Here is an 18,252-nt window from a genome sequence, read left to right as displayed (position 1 = left end):
GTCCTACAGAAACAGCTTATAAGGTCTTCTTTCCTTTTGCCATAATTCAACGTCCACGTGGATCTTCATCTTTTTCCTTCTAATCCAGCGCTAATCATCAACCATACGCGTCAATTACTTAACCAATCACATAAACCAACGGCCACAAATTAGCCACGTCTCTTAACTATGTACACGCAGTAATAATTAAACATAATTAATTAACTCCAAATACCTTAATTAATCCAATTCTCCAATCCAACAAACACCCACTTCTCCCACTCCAACCCCCCATTTGCCAACCTTCCTTATTTAATCCTATCCTCTCACAAATTAATTCCAATTACATTCACACTCAACCTTATTCTCCACATCATTCTCACTATTCAATCCCAATTATTATTTTTAAAATAATATTTTAATACACAAGATTTTTATATTCATTTAACAAAAATTCATTTTTTATGATATTTTTTGTTAAATGAATATAAAAATCTTAGATGTGTATTACTCTTTCTATTAATATTAATAATAATATATCTAATTTCATGAAGTACACATATTTATGTGAATAAGAGAACCTTATTTCAATCAAATAATTTTGTATCAGTTAATTTATTACAGTTGTAGTTAAGTGACGGTTAATTAATACTTTGTACGTATACATATACCTGCATTTGTGTCTCTGTGTGTGTATATATAGAGAGAGAGAGAGGGGGGAGAAAAAAGGGTTATGTGTATATAATAAGTTTGTGTGTGGTGGTGGTATATATCTGTGTGTGTGAGAGTGAGGTCATGGCGGAGTCCGATAACGATTCCGGAGGTCAAGCCGGAAACACGAGTGGAGGCAATGAATTCTCGGGGTGCAGAGAGCAAGACAGGTTCCTTCCGATAGCAAACGTGAGCAGGATCATGAAGAAGGCGTTGCCGGCGAACGCGAAGATCTCGAAAGAGGCGAAGGAAACCGTGCAAGAGTGTGTGTCGGAGTTCATCAGCTTCATAACAGGTGAAGCATCTGATAAGTGCCAGAAGGAGAAGAGAAAAACTATCAACGGTGATGACCTACTGTGGGCCATGACCACACTGGGGTTTGAGGAGTATGTGGAGCCTCTCAAGATTTACCTGCACAAGTATCGGGAGATGGAGGGGGAGAAAACTGCTATGATGGGAAGGCCACAGGGTGGTGGTGGTGGTGGAGGAGGTAGTGGTGGCGGTGATCAGAGGGATGAGGCTTATATCCATGGCCATGCTCATGGAGGTATGGTGCCAAACTCTATGATGGCGATGATGGGGCATCAGGGACACGTGTATGGATCTGGGAGTGCTGGATCAGCATCTTCTGCAAGAACTAGATAGTAGCATGTTTATGCATGTGTCTGTTTAAGCTTAATTGATTCTATAAGATGATTATCATTATTTAAATTCGTATATGTTTGGTTTTAGAAGCAGCTCCACCTTGTAATTTCTTGTTGAAATTTCGTCGTTGAGAATATAGACATTATATATCATGGATGATGGTGATGTGGCATGCACAGAATTTTTGTATTCTTCTTCATGTTTTTATGTCTATTTCTTTGCTGATCCTGGTATGGTGTTATATGGGTTCAGATTTTCTTTTTTCGAAGCAAAATACAGTAGGAAAAGGAGAAAAATATTTTGGCATTACTTTTAAATTAATTAGCAATTACTGCTGCTGCTTTATCTTTTCTTTTGGAGTAACAGATAATTATTGCATGATATAGTGTTGTGTAGTGGTGTGTCATTTTTGTCTTCTAGTTTTCCAATTTTAAGAACTTCAATAATAATAGATGAAGCATCTGTGTTACATTACCTTCCTTAATGATGAACTGACAAGGGGACAAAAAATCGAGAGCTAAACTAGTTTATATGCAACAAAATAAATTATTGTGTAAAAAGCTTCATATTTGAATAAGTATATGAAAAGGGTTTTATTAAAAGGGTTAAAGTTCACTTTTTGATATATGTATACACAAACTTAAAAAAATAGTTTGTCACTATTAAATTAATAGATAAATATGTTGGTGAAATAAATGTTTAAGCAGAAGAGACAAAGGGACGTATCAAATGAGCTTTTGGTCACAGTTGACTACAAATGGTTTTCCCTGACTTTACCAATTCATCGGATTAAAGCAAAGAGAACAATGATATCTTCTGTCTTCAAAACGATTTTCCTTAGAACATAGATTATGTTAAAAAACAACATAAATCTTATAAAACACACATTTTAAAGTAATAACGAATCTTTAAGAGCATGCATGGAAAGTCTTTTATGTAATCTTTGTACTTCCGGTCTAATACGGAAAACCGTTTTGAAAAAAAATAACAAGTATTTAAGAGTTTAAAAAGTAAAATAAGATTATTTAATAAAATAAATAGTCTATGATACGAAACATATGATATTTATTTTATAATTATTTTAAGAGTACTTAAAAAAAGTAAAAAGTTGGTTATATTAATACATTTGAGACATTTCATGGCTCCTGTTTATATTAAGGATAACTCTTGTTAAAAATGGCTTACATTTCTACGCTCTTATTAGATTTGAGTGAGATATTTTTGCATGAACGTCCTTCGTCAAAATTTGAGTAGGATAAGGTTGTTTTATAAACTAGATTATCCGAACGTTTCTACAAATTGAAGTGAAGGAAAGCATGGTTAAACTTTGGCGCAAAGTGTAGACAAACATTGGAGCAGGAAAAAGAGACATGGGTTCCGTGTTATTCGGATTATTTGGCCTTTGCCTTAATCAGTGCTATCAAGTATCGATTTTTCTTGCCTCTGCTTTACACTTATTCTTCAATTCCACTATATATACATATCTAAAGAGACAAAGATGTTAGCATCACAATTCAACTGTTTAAACACGAAATTTCATATCGTATTGGTGAATTAATTGGCCTTTGGTCAAGGGAATGAATATATATGGTCCCTGAAAGGACGTTTTGGCCATTGATAATTGTCTTAGGTTAGATTCTTATGTAAAACAACAGTAACTAGGTGGAAATTGAAGCAAAATCAATGTTACAATGCCACGAGGGGTTGTAAATTAGATAGATTTCTTCCTTATGAAGAATTAGGGTTGTCTATTGACGCTTCAACTACATGTGAAGGCAGGGCCACACAAAAGTCTTTAATGGAATCTAATCTCAATGGATGATTGATTTTGTTACTTAGTCAAGATATTGGACTATTTGTTTAGAAAATTATTACAATATAGGTAAAGGGCTGAAGACTCTTTCTTCAAACATTTGTAGGGAAAGTGGAAAAAAATAACACTTGGTAAAACATATAAAAGGTAAATAAACCTAACTTCTTGACAATAAATTCACCATATCCAAAAAGAAAATTAACATTGATTCATCTTTTACATGTCATGGTAAAATCCCAAATGCAAGTTTTATAAGCATTGATATCAATTATGCTGTAAAGGATAATTTAAGTGAGGTTGGCATAAGATAAATGTCATTTCATCATATATAATCACAAAGTACTGACATCTTTCTGTAACAATACTGAAGTGTATCTTTCTAGTTTCACTAGATTGTACTGTATGATCTTCTTACACTGAATATACTATTCTTATAAACTCAATGATGACAAACTTATTTAAAGATTTTTTTTTGGTCTAACTCAGCATAAAAAATTAATGTTTGGAAAGAGGAGGAGCAAAACTGGGAAGTGATTGGTCCACTCCACTCAACATAGCTTTTCGGCAATTTGGAACTAATCAAATAATCTTGTGCACTGGACCAAATGTGCGCGCATGACAATCAGCACTAACAAGCTGCTTCCAAAGTCACGGATGATGTCAACATTCATGCAAGTTCTTTTATGATGTCTGCATGACTCCAAATAACTTGCAGTGCCATGACCATCATAGACACAGTCACAGTCACTCACTTCTGTTGTATAGATCAATTTGAATAAACATTTACAAGTGTTTATTAAAGAAGAAAATATAATGCATTGAATGATCATGTATAGCGTGAAAAATGATCGTTTGTTGAATGTTAACTTTTTTTCTAACCATTCTTGACAGAAACTAAATTTTATCATCAATGAAATTGCTTTCAAATTTGGCTTCCCTGATGAAGACCAGCATGTTCACATAATGAATGATATAAAGTAATTGAATGTCCTTTAATCTGTGATGATGCTCAGGAAGAATAGGAGCTCTTTAAGGTCCCAGCATTCAAGTACAAATAATTCTTTTGATCAGAAAAGTTCGATGACGTAGATACAGGACAAAATCCAGAATATTGTCCACCCATCTTTGCCAAACATGTATCATTTATGTACTTCAAAAGCTCACTCTTTTGGACGAATGGTTGAGCTGCATATTCCTCAAATGGCATCCACTGCAGAAAATTAATCATAAGAACAATTGATATTTCTCTTTGTCTACAATGATTTTACATTTCCTTGGGATCCTTTTACAAAGTATAATTTATATTTAAAAATTAATATTTGTGGTCTCTATAGTTTGAAAAAAGTTAGCTTTTAGTTCCCTGGCTTAAATTACTTTTACCTAAATCTCATTAAATGAATACTTTGAAAGAAAAATAAACATATGATGTGATAAGTATGCAAAGTCAGAGTAGGTCGTCAAGTAAACGAGTTTCAATTACTTTGTTACATAGGTGTTTCCTGTTAATGCTTTAACTACTGGTTAGCATTTACCTTAGTCTTTTACTCTCAATAAGCATTGAACATTGTAAAAGATATGGAAAACAAACTATAATTACTGCTCGGCCTCAACAAGAATTCGCCTACCTGTGCATCCAGTATCTCAAATCTCTGTCTTTGGATGTTAAAAGAAAGAGGCCGCAACATGCACACGAAGAATAAGTCTGACTTCTCAAAGAATGAATTATGACTTTGTCTGTCAATCAGATATTTAGATGAAACAAGAAAAGAATTCTCAGTCATCCATAGTACAGTCTCATCACAAGAATTCAGGAAACTTCAAAAGAAAGAAATCAATAATTTATCAACAAGTTTTGCAGTATATAAATATTTCAAGCATATTATCCAATTATATAGCTAAAATGGATATGTTAACATAGGCAAACTACTCTTGCTAGACACAGCAAGACACAAAAATGGACCGTGCAGGTGTTGTATCAATGTGATAAAGAATTTCCTCATCCCCTCTAGGATTTTGGATAATGTGATGTTGCCCCTTCTTTCCTTAGTCCCTATTCCCTACATCCCCGATCAGTGAGACCTGAAAATTTCTATCTCCTATTTGATGTCTCCAATATCAATCAAATAAACTTCCCATATTCAAATTGTTACAATATATTCATATAAACATGCTACCTGAAGGCTAATACTTCAACAAATTCTGACTCAACCTGAAAATTGAGAGACCCAGAAAAATTAGGCTTCGATACTGACACTCAAATAGATAACTGATTTCAGGACTAGCCACTTTTGATTGGTACAGCAACGAGATTACTTACTCCTGTTTCTTCTTTGACCTCTCTTACTGCTGCTACACAAATATCTTCTCCCTATATAGATTGAACGAGTAGATTATATGCACAAAGTTTAGACTTTTAGACCGTAGTGAAATATATCCAACACATCTACCTGATCAACAACTCCAGTAGGGAATTTCCAAATTCCAGTTCCTTGAAATAGTCCACTATTCTCCTGAACAACCAGGACCTAAGATCATGAAATAATTAAAAAGTGAAATGTTAATCGCCAATAAAATTAAGTTTTTCAGAATTCATATTACTAATGGAGACATTTTATTATTTTTTCAATAAAAATTCTGACAATGGACCTACCAGACAGAAACTGACAAAAACAAAAATAAGCAGGAGCAATGGGTCAGAAAATGAAGGGCCAAACTAAAATAAACAAAAGAAAATCAAAATTTACTAGCTCCTTTCTAGAACAGAATGCAACACATACACTGTAATAAGTTCTTTTTCATCCTCATCTATGACATTATCATTTTATTCAGACACAGTAAAGGCATAACAATATTTATCAAAGATAAAACCCTCAAACAATAAGAGAACTCTTCCAATTAAGTATAAGCCTGATTATGAAGTTGCACTACATTGTGATAGATGGTGGGGGATAAACCTCTTGTTTTTCATTCATGACAAATGAACCAACCCCCACCCTGTGTGTGGCATTTGCAGGAATAGTACTTGGACTGTCAGGAATCCAATATACAAGCATTAAATAATTTGGTTCTGCATGATGATACCAAAACCCCTCCTGCATAAAAGTACACAGGAAATAATAGTTAATAAATAGAATTGATACCTGACAAATTTAATGGAACTCCAACTTTCATCAACTAAACTTATTAAACACAACCATTATGATTAAGGTAAGCAATAATATTAGTCACCTTAACTAAAGCTTCAACTAGACCGGCTAAATGAATAGGTAATTTTATCCAAACACCTTTCTTGCCCTGCATGACAATGTGGATTCATTAACTCATATGGATTCCAGATTCTCAGTACAGATAAAAATGCCCAAGTTTTGTTGCATATAACTGACAAGCTTATTAGCTCGTTTTGCAAAATAAAACAGACAGAAAAGTGAGCTTGCAACCATCCTTAAATAAAAAACCTTACTGCAAATTCAAAAGGAAAATAGTTCATATCTTAATCGCTAAACTAGGATTATGAAGGTCAGCTAACATTTTTTATTGAATAACCAACTAAACTTAACTAAAAGATAACGATCTATATACTTAATGACAGGTTAATGAAAAAAGAAGAAACTAAAATCTTCATGTGTGTGGCTGATGCATTCATTGACGATCAACATATACTATTTATTGCTAAACAAGGAAACAAAAAGGAAGAAAAGGATTGCCACTACACGTACATGGAAATTATCTATGTATCTGGTTTGAGTGCTAGTATTATTTACTATGAGTCCCTAATCATGCATAGTTTTAAATGAAAAAGCCTTATGTTTTATTAAATAATTCACCAGTGTGTTTCGATCAATGGGTGACATCAAATATGATATATTAATAACGTTAAGCAACTAAATAGAAAGATTACCTACCAGCTGCCTCCAGTGAGAAACTGAAGCTCTAAGGACTTGGATAAATTCTGAAGAATCCATAGGATGATTCAGTTCCACAGTAACACCACCGTATTTATCATCAGTTGATGTTAGTAGGTTGATCTGTTGAACTTGATCTTCTGCGGCAGTTTCTGAGGCAATTGCAGATGAAATTGTTGAAGTTGACTTAGATAGTATAGAAAGAGTGGTTGCCGCTCCAATCTTGACTATTAAGGAAAAGTGAGAAAAAGTAACTTTAGATTATTACAATTAAGCATTCCTTATAACATGCGAACAGAATCCAGTGTAAACAAAGGATTAGCATTCCTGACAGCCAACCTTTTCCCAACTGATTGGGAAAAATATACAACCAAACTTTTACAATACCATATGTGGATGCATGAATTACTCATTTTAAATTCAAACTGAAACTTATTAAGAGTTTTGAACAGTTAAGCAGCATGAAGAAAGTAATTTTCTGAATGAGTAAATTTGTTCAATCTCCTTACTATTTTCATCATTTTTCAGTTACCTCAGCCAATGTAGAAACCGACCGACGATGACCTTTGGATAGGACAATTTTGGGAAAAAAAATCAAGAAAACCAAGTTGAAGTAATCATCCATTGGGAATGTTGCAATTTATAATCGCAAACTGACATGTACGATAGTGTTTTTCCTGAGAATATCTTTTGACTGATGTCAATAGTACATGAAGATTATATTAATGCATGTATACTTGTGTTCATGAATCAGGAGGATATTGGTGATATACTATAACAATATATCATAACAACACTCCTCATCATGATACAGGAGACCCCAAAACAATGTGCAATAGCAAGCCATGCAGTGAGGTCTACCCGGCAAATGCAGATCCAAAACGAAACCATCACGATCAGCTTGTGTGTTTGGCCTAGTTATTAGTAATATTCAATTCAGGATGTAATAATTAAATAAGATTATCACTATAGAATACTAACAATATAAAGAAAAAAAAAACAGACACGCCCATTGGAAGTTGGAACCAATGAAAAAAAGGCTAAATTTTGCCAGTGATAAACGATACCCAAAATCGAAAAGAAACAGAATTGGAAACCGGGTCAGTGTTAATCCGACAAAGCAAAAAATAATAAGGTGGTTTGGTTATTTGGTTTGAGTTGAAAACATACCTCTTGAAGTTGGTCTTCTCCCTTGAGATGTGAAACGCTGAGCACTTGTAAGATAACGAGGATTCCTAGCTGAGGAAAAGAGGAGTGAGAGCTTGGGCAGTGATCTGAGCATGTTGTTAATGTGCGACAGTGAATCCAAACTCACAACCACAGAGAATACGTTATGGTAACATATGTCTGCTTAATTAATTATTGGGTTTAGCAGGACAAGTAATGAAGCTGCGAATACGTAAGGATCTGAAATTACTAAATCAAAGTTTGCGTCAAAAATTAATGGAGTCAGATTGGCGTGTTATTTGTGTTTGTGAGAAGAAAATTCAAAATTGAAACCAAAAAGGCATTCGAAATAGCAGAATCTCCATGGAAGGAAGGAAAGCGGTGGAGAAGTTGACACGCAAGCATGGGATACCCTCGCCGTACAAATCAAAAGATCACACCCGTAATTCAGTTTGAGAGCTCACTTTTTGTTTTTTTTTTTTTTTTGTGTAAATTACAATTCTGTTTTCTCCAGTTATATTTTTTTAGTTCATAAATTTTAAACATTTTCATATTTTCAATTATTGGTTTATGATAATCTTTTAATGTGATTAATTATATAATTTTAATAGCATTTTAACTGAATATGTTAAGTTTGGGATTCCGTTGAAGTATATACTAAATCAAAGTTATGAATTTTAAAAATCTATTTATTAAAAATAAATAAAATTGGGATTAAGAAATAAAAGAGAATCATTGCAATATAATTATATAATATAATAATGTTATTATTATATATTCAACTTTTAGTCAATATTTTTATTAGGAATCGGTAAAAGAAACTACAATACTAAAATCAAGTTCTTTTTTTACATTCAAAGGTTAAATTAAAGAATGGTGGTTTAGTTACATGTTATTTTTAGAAGAAATTGAATAAATAAATGGATACCTTTTAAAATATTTTTAGGTGTATATATTTCTATTTATATTAATTATGAGATTATTTATGCTTTAAAATAGATTAGAATTTGTGATTAATCTGTCACAGTGGATTTGAGTCGGGTTGAATTTGAAAAATATATAATTATTTTATACGAGTGAATTTTCAATCCGGCTCACTTAGAACCTCTTCACTTGGGTTGAATTGTGAGCCATAATTTATTATTTTGTGTTTCAATATCATTAGTTAACACTTATTATTCTATATTCTATTATAGATGGAGATAAAGATGTTTCAAGAAAACAAAATATTATGAATTTATTCATCTAAGACTCTAATATTATGAATGGATAAGTGACACTAAAAAAATCCATATTAAAAATTTATTTGTTCGTTTTTTGTAGTATTGTATGATACTTTTTTTAGTTTAATATCATTTTAGTGTGAAATTTATTTATATTTGAATTACAAAATTTGTAATTTTTCTTAAATTTGAAAAAAAAAATCTTATAATTAAATGAGTTAGTGAATTATCCCGTTTAACCCACCAATCCATTGTGAGCTGGATTATATTCAAATTTTTATGTACTTGCTAATAAATAAGTTAGATTGAGTTGATTTACTAAGTGATCAACCTGTGATGGGTCATATCGAATCAAATTGAGTTACCTGTTTTGACAACACTGCTCTGGAGTATGTTTGCATATATTTTGTAAGAAAATTATTTTAATAATAAATTAATTAATTTGACTTTTTTCAAAAAAAAAATTAAATGGTTTAGTGTTTTATTTAATATATATTATTTTATATTTCTTTTCATGATAGTTAAAATTTATTTTTAATTTGTGAAGTATAATTTTTTTTATAATAAGTTTCGTGTGTTCTTCTTTTGTTTTCATTTTTTTATTTTAGTAAAGTTTCATGTGTATGTCTTCATTTTTGTAACAATATGAATGCAATGAAGCCGATGAAGATGATAAAATTGGTAATGTTGACGTAAATGAATAGTATAATGGTGTGGAGGTTGCAGAGTTTAGATTAGTGGTGTGTGAAGGGAAGAAAGAAGAAGATAAAAGGAAGGTGTAGGAAAGGAAACAGAGATGAAGTGGACACGAAGGAAAACGAGACGAAAAATGAAAAAAAGAAAAACAAAATAAATAAAAATTCAAGATGCTAGTAAATAAACCAAATAGATTGCAAGATTATAAACAAAAGCAGAACGTAATTAAGAAAAAGAAACATTAAAAAGCAATTTAATATTTGCCAAAGTAATAATTACTTGTTTTATATGAATCTGAACCTAACATCCATTTGTATGTAACTATGAGCTTGTGATTCAACCTCTAAAATAATTTCTATAAGCACTTCTTCCACAACTACATAAACGTAGCGAAAACTTTGTAATCAATTTTTTGATATAATTTTATTGTGAACGCATATGGTAAAATTATGGAGTTATAACACAACCTTATTCAGCAAAAAATCGGTTAATTTTTCACATTTAATATCCAATTATATCTTGAATTACTTTCTGTATACAATAAAATAGGTAAGATAAAAAAGGAAAAAACTCAGTTTAGTATGATGAAAACCTATCATTTTCCATTAATGAAGAGTTTTACGGGGATAACAAATAAAGGACCCCAATTTACAAAGCAGTCTTATTTTAAAATAGGCTAATTTTTTAAACTACAAGGCCAAATAGAAATATCTTTAGCCGACATCTTTCTACCGACACAAGATTTGAAATTCAACTGAAGTCTCCGGTTTTTACTATAATCCAAATATATAAACTGTGCACTAAATATTTAACTAGCAGTGAAAATATTATTATAATCTTTTTCTTCAACAAGCATGCTTTTATTTCAATTAAAAAGGACAAGAAGTGGAATGTGTGTCTTGCATTATTTAATTCTCATCGGTGAATCAGACATTAGACGTAGCTAAAATAAGACAACATTTTGGGCACATTAGAAGTTACAACATGGGCATGTGGTTCATTTCACTTCTTCTTAGTTATATTCTAATTTACCAACAGAGTAACGCAGTAGTCATTTTACTTACCAACGAATAACCATTCTCCTTCACTTTTCACCTCTTCTCAAAACCCTCGCGCCGCTATTTTTTTCCCTTTTTTTTTTTTTACCATTTTATGGACCTCTTCGCCGCCGATCACTTCCCCGTCCCCGACCACGTCGCTCCATTTCCCGATTCCGGCGACCTTCTATTCCCTGCCGACCTCCTCTCCCACCGCCACAACCCCCAGAAGCTCCGCCCCATCCGGTCCCTTCCCTCCGCTCTCAATGCCCACCCTCGTCCGCCCGATCCGATTGCCTCCGGGTCGGGTCACACCCCGAGCCAAGAATCTGAGTGAGTCCGTTTCTCTTCTCCCATCTCCACCTCTGCTTTTCTCCTCTTTTTTTTTATCTAATCAATTATTAAAAGATCCCCTTTTCTCTCTTCCGTTATTTTTAATTATTAATTCGATTTGAATTTGTGTGTCTTTATCTTTTATTTTTATGCTTATATTATATCCTGTCTTTGCTGAATGGGGGCGGAACGTACAACCAATAAAGTGATTTCCTTTTCTATTATTTTAGTTAATTGAAAAAAGATTGTGATTGGCGGTGGTTGCAGAGTGTGTTGCTTTTTTTTTATGAGTGTTTGCGATGAGGTGTTAGGCACGAACTTGTTCTCAGAATATGTTGCATTGCAGTGTTGTCCATTTGATGCTATGAGCTCTGTGTTGCGTCTTTATGAGAGAGAAAGAGACTGAGCCCACAACTTGGTACTACTATACATCATTCTTTTCTGATTCGAGAATGCTTTGGTTTGTAGCAGTGTGCTTTTGGTGGATGAAAAGAAATGCATTGTACGGTGTATTATTATTTTTATAGTTGGGTCAAGAGTTATGTTTTATCTGCACACAAGTATTTCTAGTATATAGAATGTTCTGTGTGGTAATTGAAAAACAAGGTCTTGTTGGAATGAAACCATTTTCCCGAATGATTTAGCAACCCCAACTATTGATAATTTGTTACCCTTTATTTACTAACGCGAGGTGAGTCTGGTGAAAGGGTTAATCTTTTGTTACATGAAAAATCAAGGTTCAGAATTTTACCAAAAGAGGTGTGTTTCATTTAGTACCCGAGAGTGTTTCGAACAAGATTCACTCTGACACATGTGTGAAATCAAAACAGTCTTTCTTGACAGGTTTAAGATTGGTTTGGACTGCTCTTTTTGATTTGTTCTTCCTTGTTTCAGCTCGGCTTTGGATGCGGAGGATGAAGAGGAGAATGATGACAATTCATCAGCAAGCCCTGAAGGAAATGGCCCTAGAAAGAGGAGAAGAAAGACGGTGAGAAAGCTTGAAGGTTTTGTGAAGAATTTGGTGACAAAGGTGATGGAGAAGCAGGAACAGATGCACAAACAGTTGGTGGAAATCATAGAAAAGAAGGAAAGGGAAAGGATAAAGAGAGAAGAAGCTTGGAAGAATGAGGAGATGGAGAGAATTAGAAAAGAGGAAGAGGCTAGAGCTGAAGAAAAGTCTCGCAGTTTGGCCCTCATATCCTTCATTCAGAATCTGTTGGGCCACGAAATTCAAATCCCCCAAGCAGTAGAAGCATGCAGCAAAAGAGAAGAGGGTGAAGTTGAAGTGAATGCTCATAAAGAATTTAATAGTGATCATAGTAAGAGTAGATGGCCAGATGTTGAAGTGCAATCACTTATCACAGTGAGAACTTCATTGGAGCACAAGTTCCGTTTCATGGGATCGAAAGGGTCAATTTGGGAGGAGATATCTGAAGCAATGTATGCATTGGGCTATAATCGGTCTGCAAAGAAGTGTAAGGAGAAGTGGGAAAACATCAACAAATACTATAAAAGGACAATAGGGAGTGGCAAGAAGAGGCGTCAAAATAGTAAAAGCTGCCCTTATTTTGATGAGTTGGACATTCTGTATAGAAACGGCCTCCTAAGTATTGGAAATGCCTTGAGCAATACCACTGATGCTCCCCAGATTGAACAAAAGGAGTAGAGTGAAATTTCAATACTACTTCATAGTCATAGATACGGCTTATGTATAACTTCTTTCACTTCAGTATTTATTTAGCCATTCTTCTTTTTAGTCGACAATATACAATCCTTTAACTCTGCTCTTAAAATTTTAAATATGAAGCTCATTGGAGTTGCGTTGAAATTGGAGTTTCAAAACAGTATTCCACAGATATACTTTTAATATCAGCAAAGCTGGTTTTCCGCATACTTTTTCATAATTGCAAGTTGTTAATCTTGATCTCAAAAACAGTAGAAAAATTGACAGAGTACTGTTATATGATTTCTCCTTCATTATAAAGCTGTATAAACTATAAGGTGAAGATTTTCAATGAGTTTTCACGGGATAAACTCTTGTTGATTAAACAAGTTTATTTTTTTCTGTTTCTCAATGTGTGACAAATTACGTTTTAAAAGTAACATTTTGCCAGATTTAACACGAGGAGGTCGCAATGGACTAAAATTTAAACTTGTATATTGATTTTTATAATATGTTGTGTTGTGTTGCGTCAAATGATTTAAAATTTATTGTTTCTTACTTCTAGTAGTTGTATATTGTTTATGGACTTAGTAGGATATTATTATGTAAATAAATGCTGAAAGAATCTGAAACTTTTGCATATCTAAAGTGATCAATTTAAGCCATAGACTTTGCAGAACTAACGTGATTAGCAAGAATTAAAGTTCATTTTTAATGTGGATTATGTGGACATGTTTGTTACATAATGGAGATTTATGCCACGCTTAAACTAATTATCCACCTATCTAACTCTTATCGTGAGATAAAATTATTTAGTTCAGAGTGTACAAAATTACACTTATATTTATTATTAAAACGTTGAAGGATTTAAATAAGTTATTTTCAACTTTTTTTTACACATTTTTTTATTAATTGATTTGATTTTTATAGAATTAAATATGTTTTCATCTTTGTCTCAGTTAAAACTAGAATTAATTTTTATTCAAAATTTTGACCCAGTTTAATATCTCAATTTTAAAACATGTAAAATTTAATTTTTTTAATCAAATTTTGTTAAACTTATTTAAATTTTAAATGCATTAATAAAAAGATACATTTAAAATACTATATAAATTTAATAAAATTAAGTTAAAAAAACTAAATCACGTATTTACATAATTTTGAGGGAATAAATTAGGCTAAAGTTTCAAATCATAACTAATTTCATTTTTCATTCTCAAGTAAAAATGTATTTAACCAATTTTTATAATATAAATAAATTTTATATATTTGTCATTTAAACATAGCATAAGCCATAGAGCTGAACTTTCCTCCTTATGTAAAAATATTACTATGATAGGATTGTAAAGAAATGTTTTCAACTTAAATAAATTTATGCTAAATTAAACTGTATAAAAAAAACTATTTTAAATAAAAATTACGTATCCTAAACTGTTATATTAATTTGGTTCTTAAAAATAGTGTTGTCTGAGTTTGTAATCTGCAAGCTAATCCAATTTATTACGGGTTTGAGTCGGGTTGGATTTGAAAAGAATATAATTGTTTTTATGTGGACTAGTTTTCAATCTGACTCACTTAGAACCCAGCTTACCCGGATTGAACCCATGGTGAACTAGGTTGACTCACCAGGGTTGAACCATGGCGAATTGGATTGACTCACCAATCCACCTAATTTAATTTAATTATTTATTATTTTGTGTTTCAATATTATTACTTAGTTTTTTTTATTATATTGTAGATGAGATAAAAAAAAAGATGTTTCAAAAGAGAAAAATATTATAGATTTATTTATTCAAGATTTTAATATTATAAATGGACAAGTGATACAAAAATTATCAATATTAAAAATTTTGTTTGCGTTTTGTGCTTGTTTTTGGATTAAGCTTGGATTGTATGATATATATTTTTTATTTTGAATTGTCTTTGGAGTTTAACATCATTTTAGAGTGAAATTTTTTTAGATTTAAATTAAAAAAATATATAATTTTTTTCTATTTTAAAGAAAACTTATAATTAAGTGAGTTAGTGAGCCAACCCGTTTAACCCACTAACCCGTGGTGGATCGAGCCGGATTCAAAAAAATTTCAGCTCGCTAATAAATGAACTGGATTGGGTTGACTCACTAAGTAACAAACTTGTGGTGGACCGAGCCGGATTATCCGTTTTGACAGTTCTACTTAAAAAAATAAGGGTTAAATATGTTTTTAGTCCCTGAACTATCAAGCGTTTTTATTTTTCGTCCCTATTTCAAACTTTTCACGATTAGATCCCTGTCCTTAAGGAAACCATTATTTTTGGTCCTCCAATACAAACGGCGTTAAAATTCGGGTGATGTGGCTAACGTATAGGCACGTGGGATGACAGCTATCGTTTGTAACATTTGCCACGTGTTAAAACATTTTAAATGGAAATTGATTAGTGATTAAATGAGCTGACGGAGATAAGGGATTGGATCTTCTTAAGTGAATCAAAGACGAGGGTTGATAACTTTGTTTTATCTTGAACGTGAGTCGCGATTAGGGTTGATAACTTTGTTGCTCCAGTGTTCGTTTGCATTGTGTGTGTGAGGAAGGCGATTCGAAGAAGGTAATTTTGTTATTTTCGTTTATGTTTACTGTCACTCCATTGCTTATTGTGCATTGTGTGAGTAAAATGTGCATTTTACAATGTAGGATTAGCAATGGTTTTTCATTTTTCTCTGCATCACATGGGGAAGTTCGTGAAGAATAAGGGAATAGAATATGTGGGAGGAGAAATACATGTTATAAAAGGAATTGATCCGGACAGGTGGTCTTACTTTGAAGCAGTGGGATATGTTAAAGAATTCAAGTATGATGCAGAGTTCAAGCTATGGTGGAAGGGGGCAAAACAAAAGGCAATGAACAACCTGAGATTACTGAGTGATGACAGGGAAGCACTGTTCTTGGCTAACTATGCAGAGGCAAATAATGATGAGGTTGAAATCTATGTCCAACATCTACAACCTAGTCAGCCAGATGAAGTAAAGTTTTTGTGTTTTGGTGAAGAGGCAGTACAGGAGACGGAGGAAGAGGTAAATATGGAAGAAGAGGTGGAAGATATACATGCATATGTTGTTGAAGAAGATGCTATTGTGGATGAAGAAGTTGGTTATGTTGGTGAAGCAGATGGTTATGTGGATGAAGAAGATCATGCAGTGGATAAAGAAGTTGGTTATGTTGGTGAACTACATGCTTATGTGGCTGAAGAAGATGATGCAGTGGATAAAGAAGATGGTTATGTTGGTGAAGCACATGCATATGTGGCTGAAGAAGATGATGTAGTGGATAAAGAAGATGCTTATGTGGCTGAAGAAGATGATACAGTTGATAAAGAAGATGGTTATGTTGGTGAGGTGGAGGGGAATGTGGAAGTAGAAGATGTCCTAATGGATTACGAAGAAGAAGAGGGGAACGTTGAGGACGAATATGTACAGAGGGGTGAGGAAGAGGGCAATGTGGTTGAGGAAGAAGTGATGGAAAATGTGGATGATAGTGAAGAGAACAGAATGGAAAATGATGATGATGGGTTTGGGATGGAGGATCAGAGGGTGGAGGAAGAAAGAAGAAATATTAATCCTGTTTTAGAGAGGTGGAATACAATGAAAAAGAGGAAGAAAAGTGTGAGGAGAAGAAACGGTGGTGGTGAGGGGTCATTTATGGTTAACGAAGATGTTGGACACCATGAGCATGAGATAAATGAAGATTACAATACTGATGAATTGTCTTCAAATGTGGATAGTGATGAGGCTATTAGTGATAATAGGAGGAAGTTTCCAAAGTACAGAGCAGATGAAATGACTAAGAGTTTCAAATTTACATTGGGGATGGAGTTTAAGTCATTGAAAGATTTTAAAAGTGCCCTACAGGAGCATAGCGTATTAAATGGCAAAGAAGTGAAGTTTGTTAAGAATGATTTGAAGAGAGTGAGGGCAGTTTGTAAAAAGGGATGTGGTTTTGTAATTATGGCAAGCAAGGTAGGAGGAAGGGAAACTTTTAGAGTGAAAACTCTCGTTGGACGTCACAAGTGTGGAAGGGTTTTTAGTAACAAAAGTGCAAGTGTGCAATGGATTGCACAAGTATTGGTAGACAGATTTGTGAATGTGGGAGGCATGACAGTGAACCAAATCATAGATGAAATCAAAAAGTCCTTTAGTGTTGGAATTACTCCTTGGAAAGCAGCAAGAGCAAAGGAAATTGCTATGGATTCTTTAGTGGGTGATGGAGAACGTCAGTATGGACGTTTGTATGATTATGTGGCTGAGTTGCTAAGGGTAAAGGCTGGAACATTCAAGATTAAGGTCAATCAACCCCAACCCACTTTGCCACCACGGTTTGGGGCATTTTACATGTGTCTAGAGGGTTGTAAAGAGGGGTTCTTAGGTAGTTGCAGGCCATTCATTGGGGTAGATGGTTGTCATTTGAAGACAACATATGGAGGTCAGTTGTTAGTGGCAGTGGCAAGAGACCCTAATGACCAATATTTCCCCCTAGCTTTTGCTGTGGTTGAAAATGAATGCAAAGAGACATGGAGATGGTTTTTGACCCTGCTGCTGGGTGATATTGGGGGAATAGATTGTCAAAGGTGGATCTTTATTTCGGATCAGCAAAAGGTAAGTTACTTTATACATCAATATGTTTTTTCATTCCCTGTTTTATTCAAATTGTTAAGTTACTTTAGTAAATGTTGTTGGCATTTGTTGGCAGGGATTAATGGCAGTATTTGATGAGATTTTGAATGGGGTGGAGCATAGGCTGTGTTTAAGGCATTTGTACAACAACTATAAGAAGAAATTTGGTGGAGGACTACTCATTAGAGACCTTATGATGGGGGCTGCCAAGGCAACATACTTTCAAGACTGGGAAAAAAAAATGGGTGAGTTGAAGACTGTGAATTGTGATGCTTATAATTGGTTAATGACAATTCCAACTAAATCTTGGTGTAAACATGCATTTAGTGCTTATCCTAGATGTGATGTGTTGATCAATAATTTGTCTGAGTCATTTAATAGTACTATTTTGCTGGCAAGAGACAAACCTATAATTACTATGATGGAATGGATTAG

The 18,252-nt window shown here is 33.3% G+C and overlaps 3 protein-coding genes and 1 pseudogene across 6 annotated transcripts; 3 read left to right on the top strand and 1 right to left on the bottom strand.

Moving 5' to 3' along the window:
• The first annotated feature begins 675 nt into the window (after positions 1 to 675).
• LOC124843402 (nuclear transcription factor Y subunit B-3 pseudogene) lies at positions 676 to 1,516 on the top strand (annotated as a pseudogene).
• A 2,465-nt stretch (positions 1,517 to 3,981) lies between these two features.
• Positions 3,982 to 8,649, bottom strand: LOC124843403 (nudix hydrolase 2-like). The gene is made up of 9 exons (XM_047320142.2): positions 8,221 to 8,649; positions 7,051 to 7,277; positions 6,377 to 6,442; positions 6,103 to 6,240; positions 5,596 to 5,673; positions 5,466 to 5,516; positions 5,323 to 5,357; positions 4,774 to 4,882; positions 3,982 to 4,358 (listed from the first exon to the last, which is right to left on the bottom strand). The coding sequence occupies exons 1-9, from the start codon at positions 8,330 to 8,332 to the stop codon at positions 4,158 to 4,160; spliced, it is 1,017 nt and encodes a 338-aa protein (XP_047176098.1). The 5' UTR covers positions 8,333 to 8,649; the 3' UTR covers positions 3,982 to 4,157.
• Positions 8,650 to 10,919: 2,270 nt separating this feature from the next.
• Positions 10,920 to 13,285, top strand: LOC124843404 (Homeodomain-like superfamily protein). 4 transcript variants are annotated; one of them, XM_047320143.2, is made up of 2 exons: positions 10,920 to 11,506; positions 12,401 to 13,285. In XM_047320143.2, exons 1-2 carry the CDS (start codon positions 11,289 to 11,291, stop codon positions 13,170 to 13,172), a joined length of 990 nt encoding a protein of 329 aa, XP_047176099.2. In that variant the 5' UTR covers positions 10,920 to 11,288; the 3' UTR covers positions 13,173 to 13,285. The 4 variants fall into 4 exon arrangements, with proteins under 4 accessions (XP_047176099.2, XP_087971463.1, XP_047176101.1 ...); XM_088115337.1 differs by lacking the exon at positions 10,920 to 11,506 and adding an exon at positions 11,523 to 11,711; XM_047320145.2 differs by lacking the exon at positions 10,920 to 11,506 and adding an exon at positions 11,718 to 11,924.
• A 22-nt stretch (positions 13,286 to 13,307) lies between these two features.
• Positions 13,308 to 18,252, top strand: LOC148198806 (uncharacterized). The gene is made up of 4 exons (XM_088115920.1): positions 13,308 to 13,350; positions 15,842 to 17,799; positions 17,894 to 18,076; positions 18,199 to 18,252. The coding sequence occupies exons 1-4, from the start codon at positions 13,308 to 13,310 to the stop codon at positions 18,250 to 18,252; spliced, it is 2,238 nt and encodes a 745-aa protein (XP_087972046.1).

Source organism: Vigna umbellata, chromosome 5, assembly GCF_029865625.1.
Source record: "Vigna umbellata cultivar VRB3 chromosome 5, Vumbellata_1.0, whole genome shotgun sequence".
NCBI classification, from domain to species: Eukaryota; Viridiplantae; Streptophyta; class Magnoliopsida; order Fabales; family Fabaceae; genus Vigna; species Vigna umbellata.
Note: the sequence above shows the minus strand (reverse complement) of the source record. Positions and strands in the feature narration are given on the sequence as shown.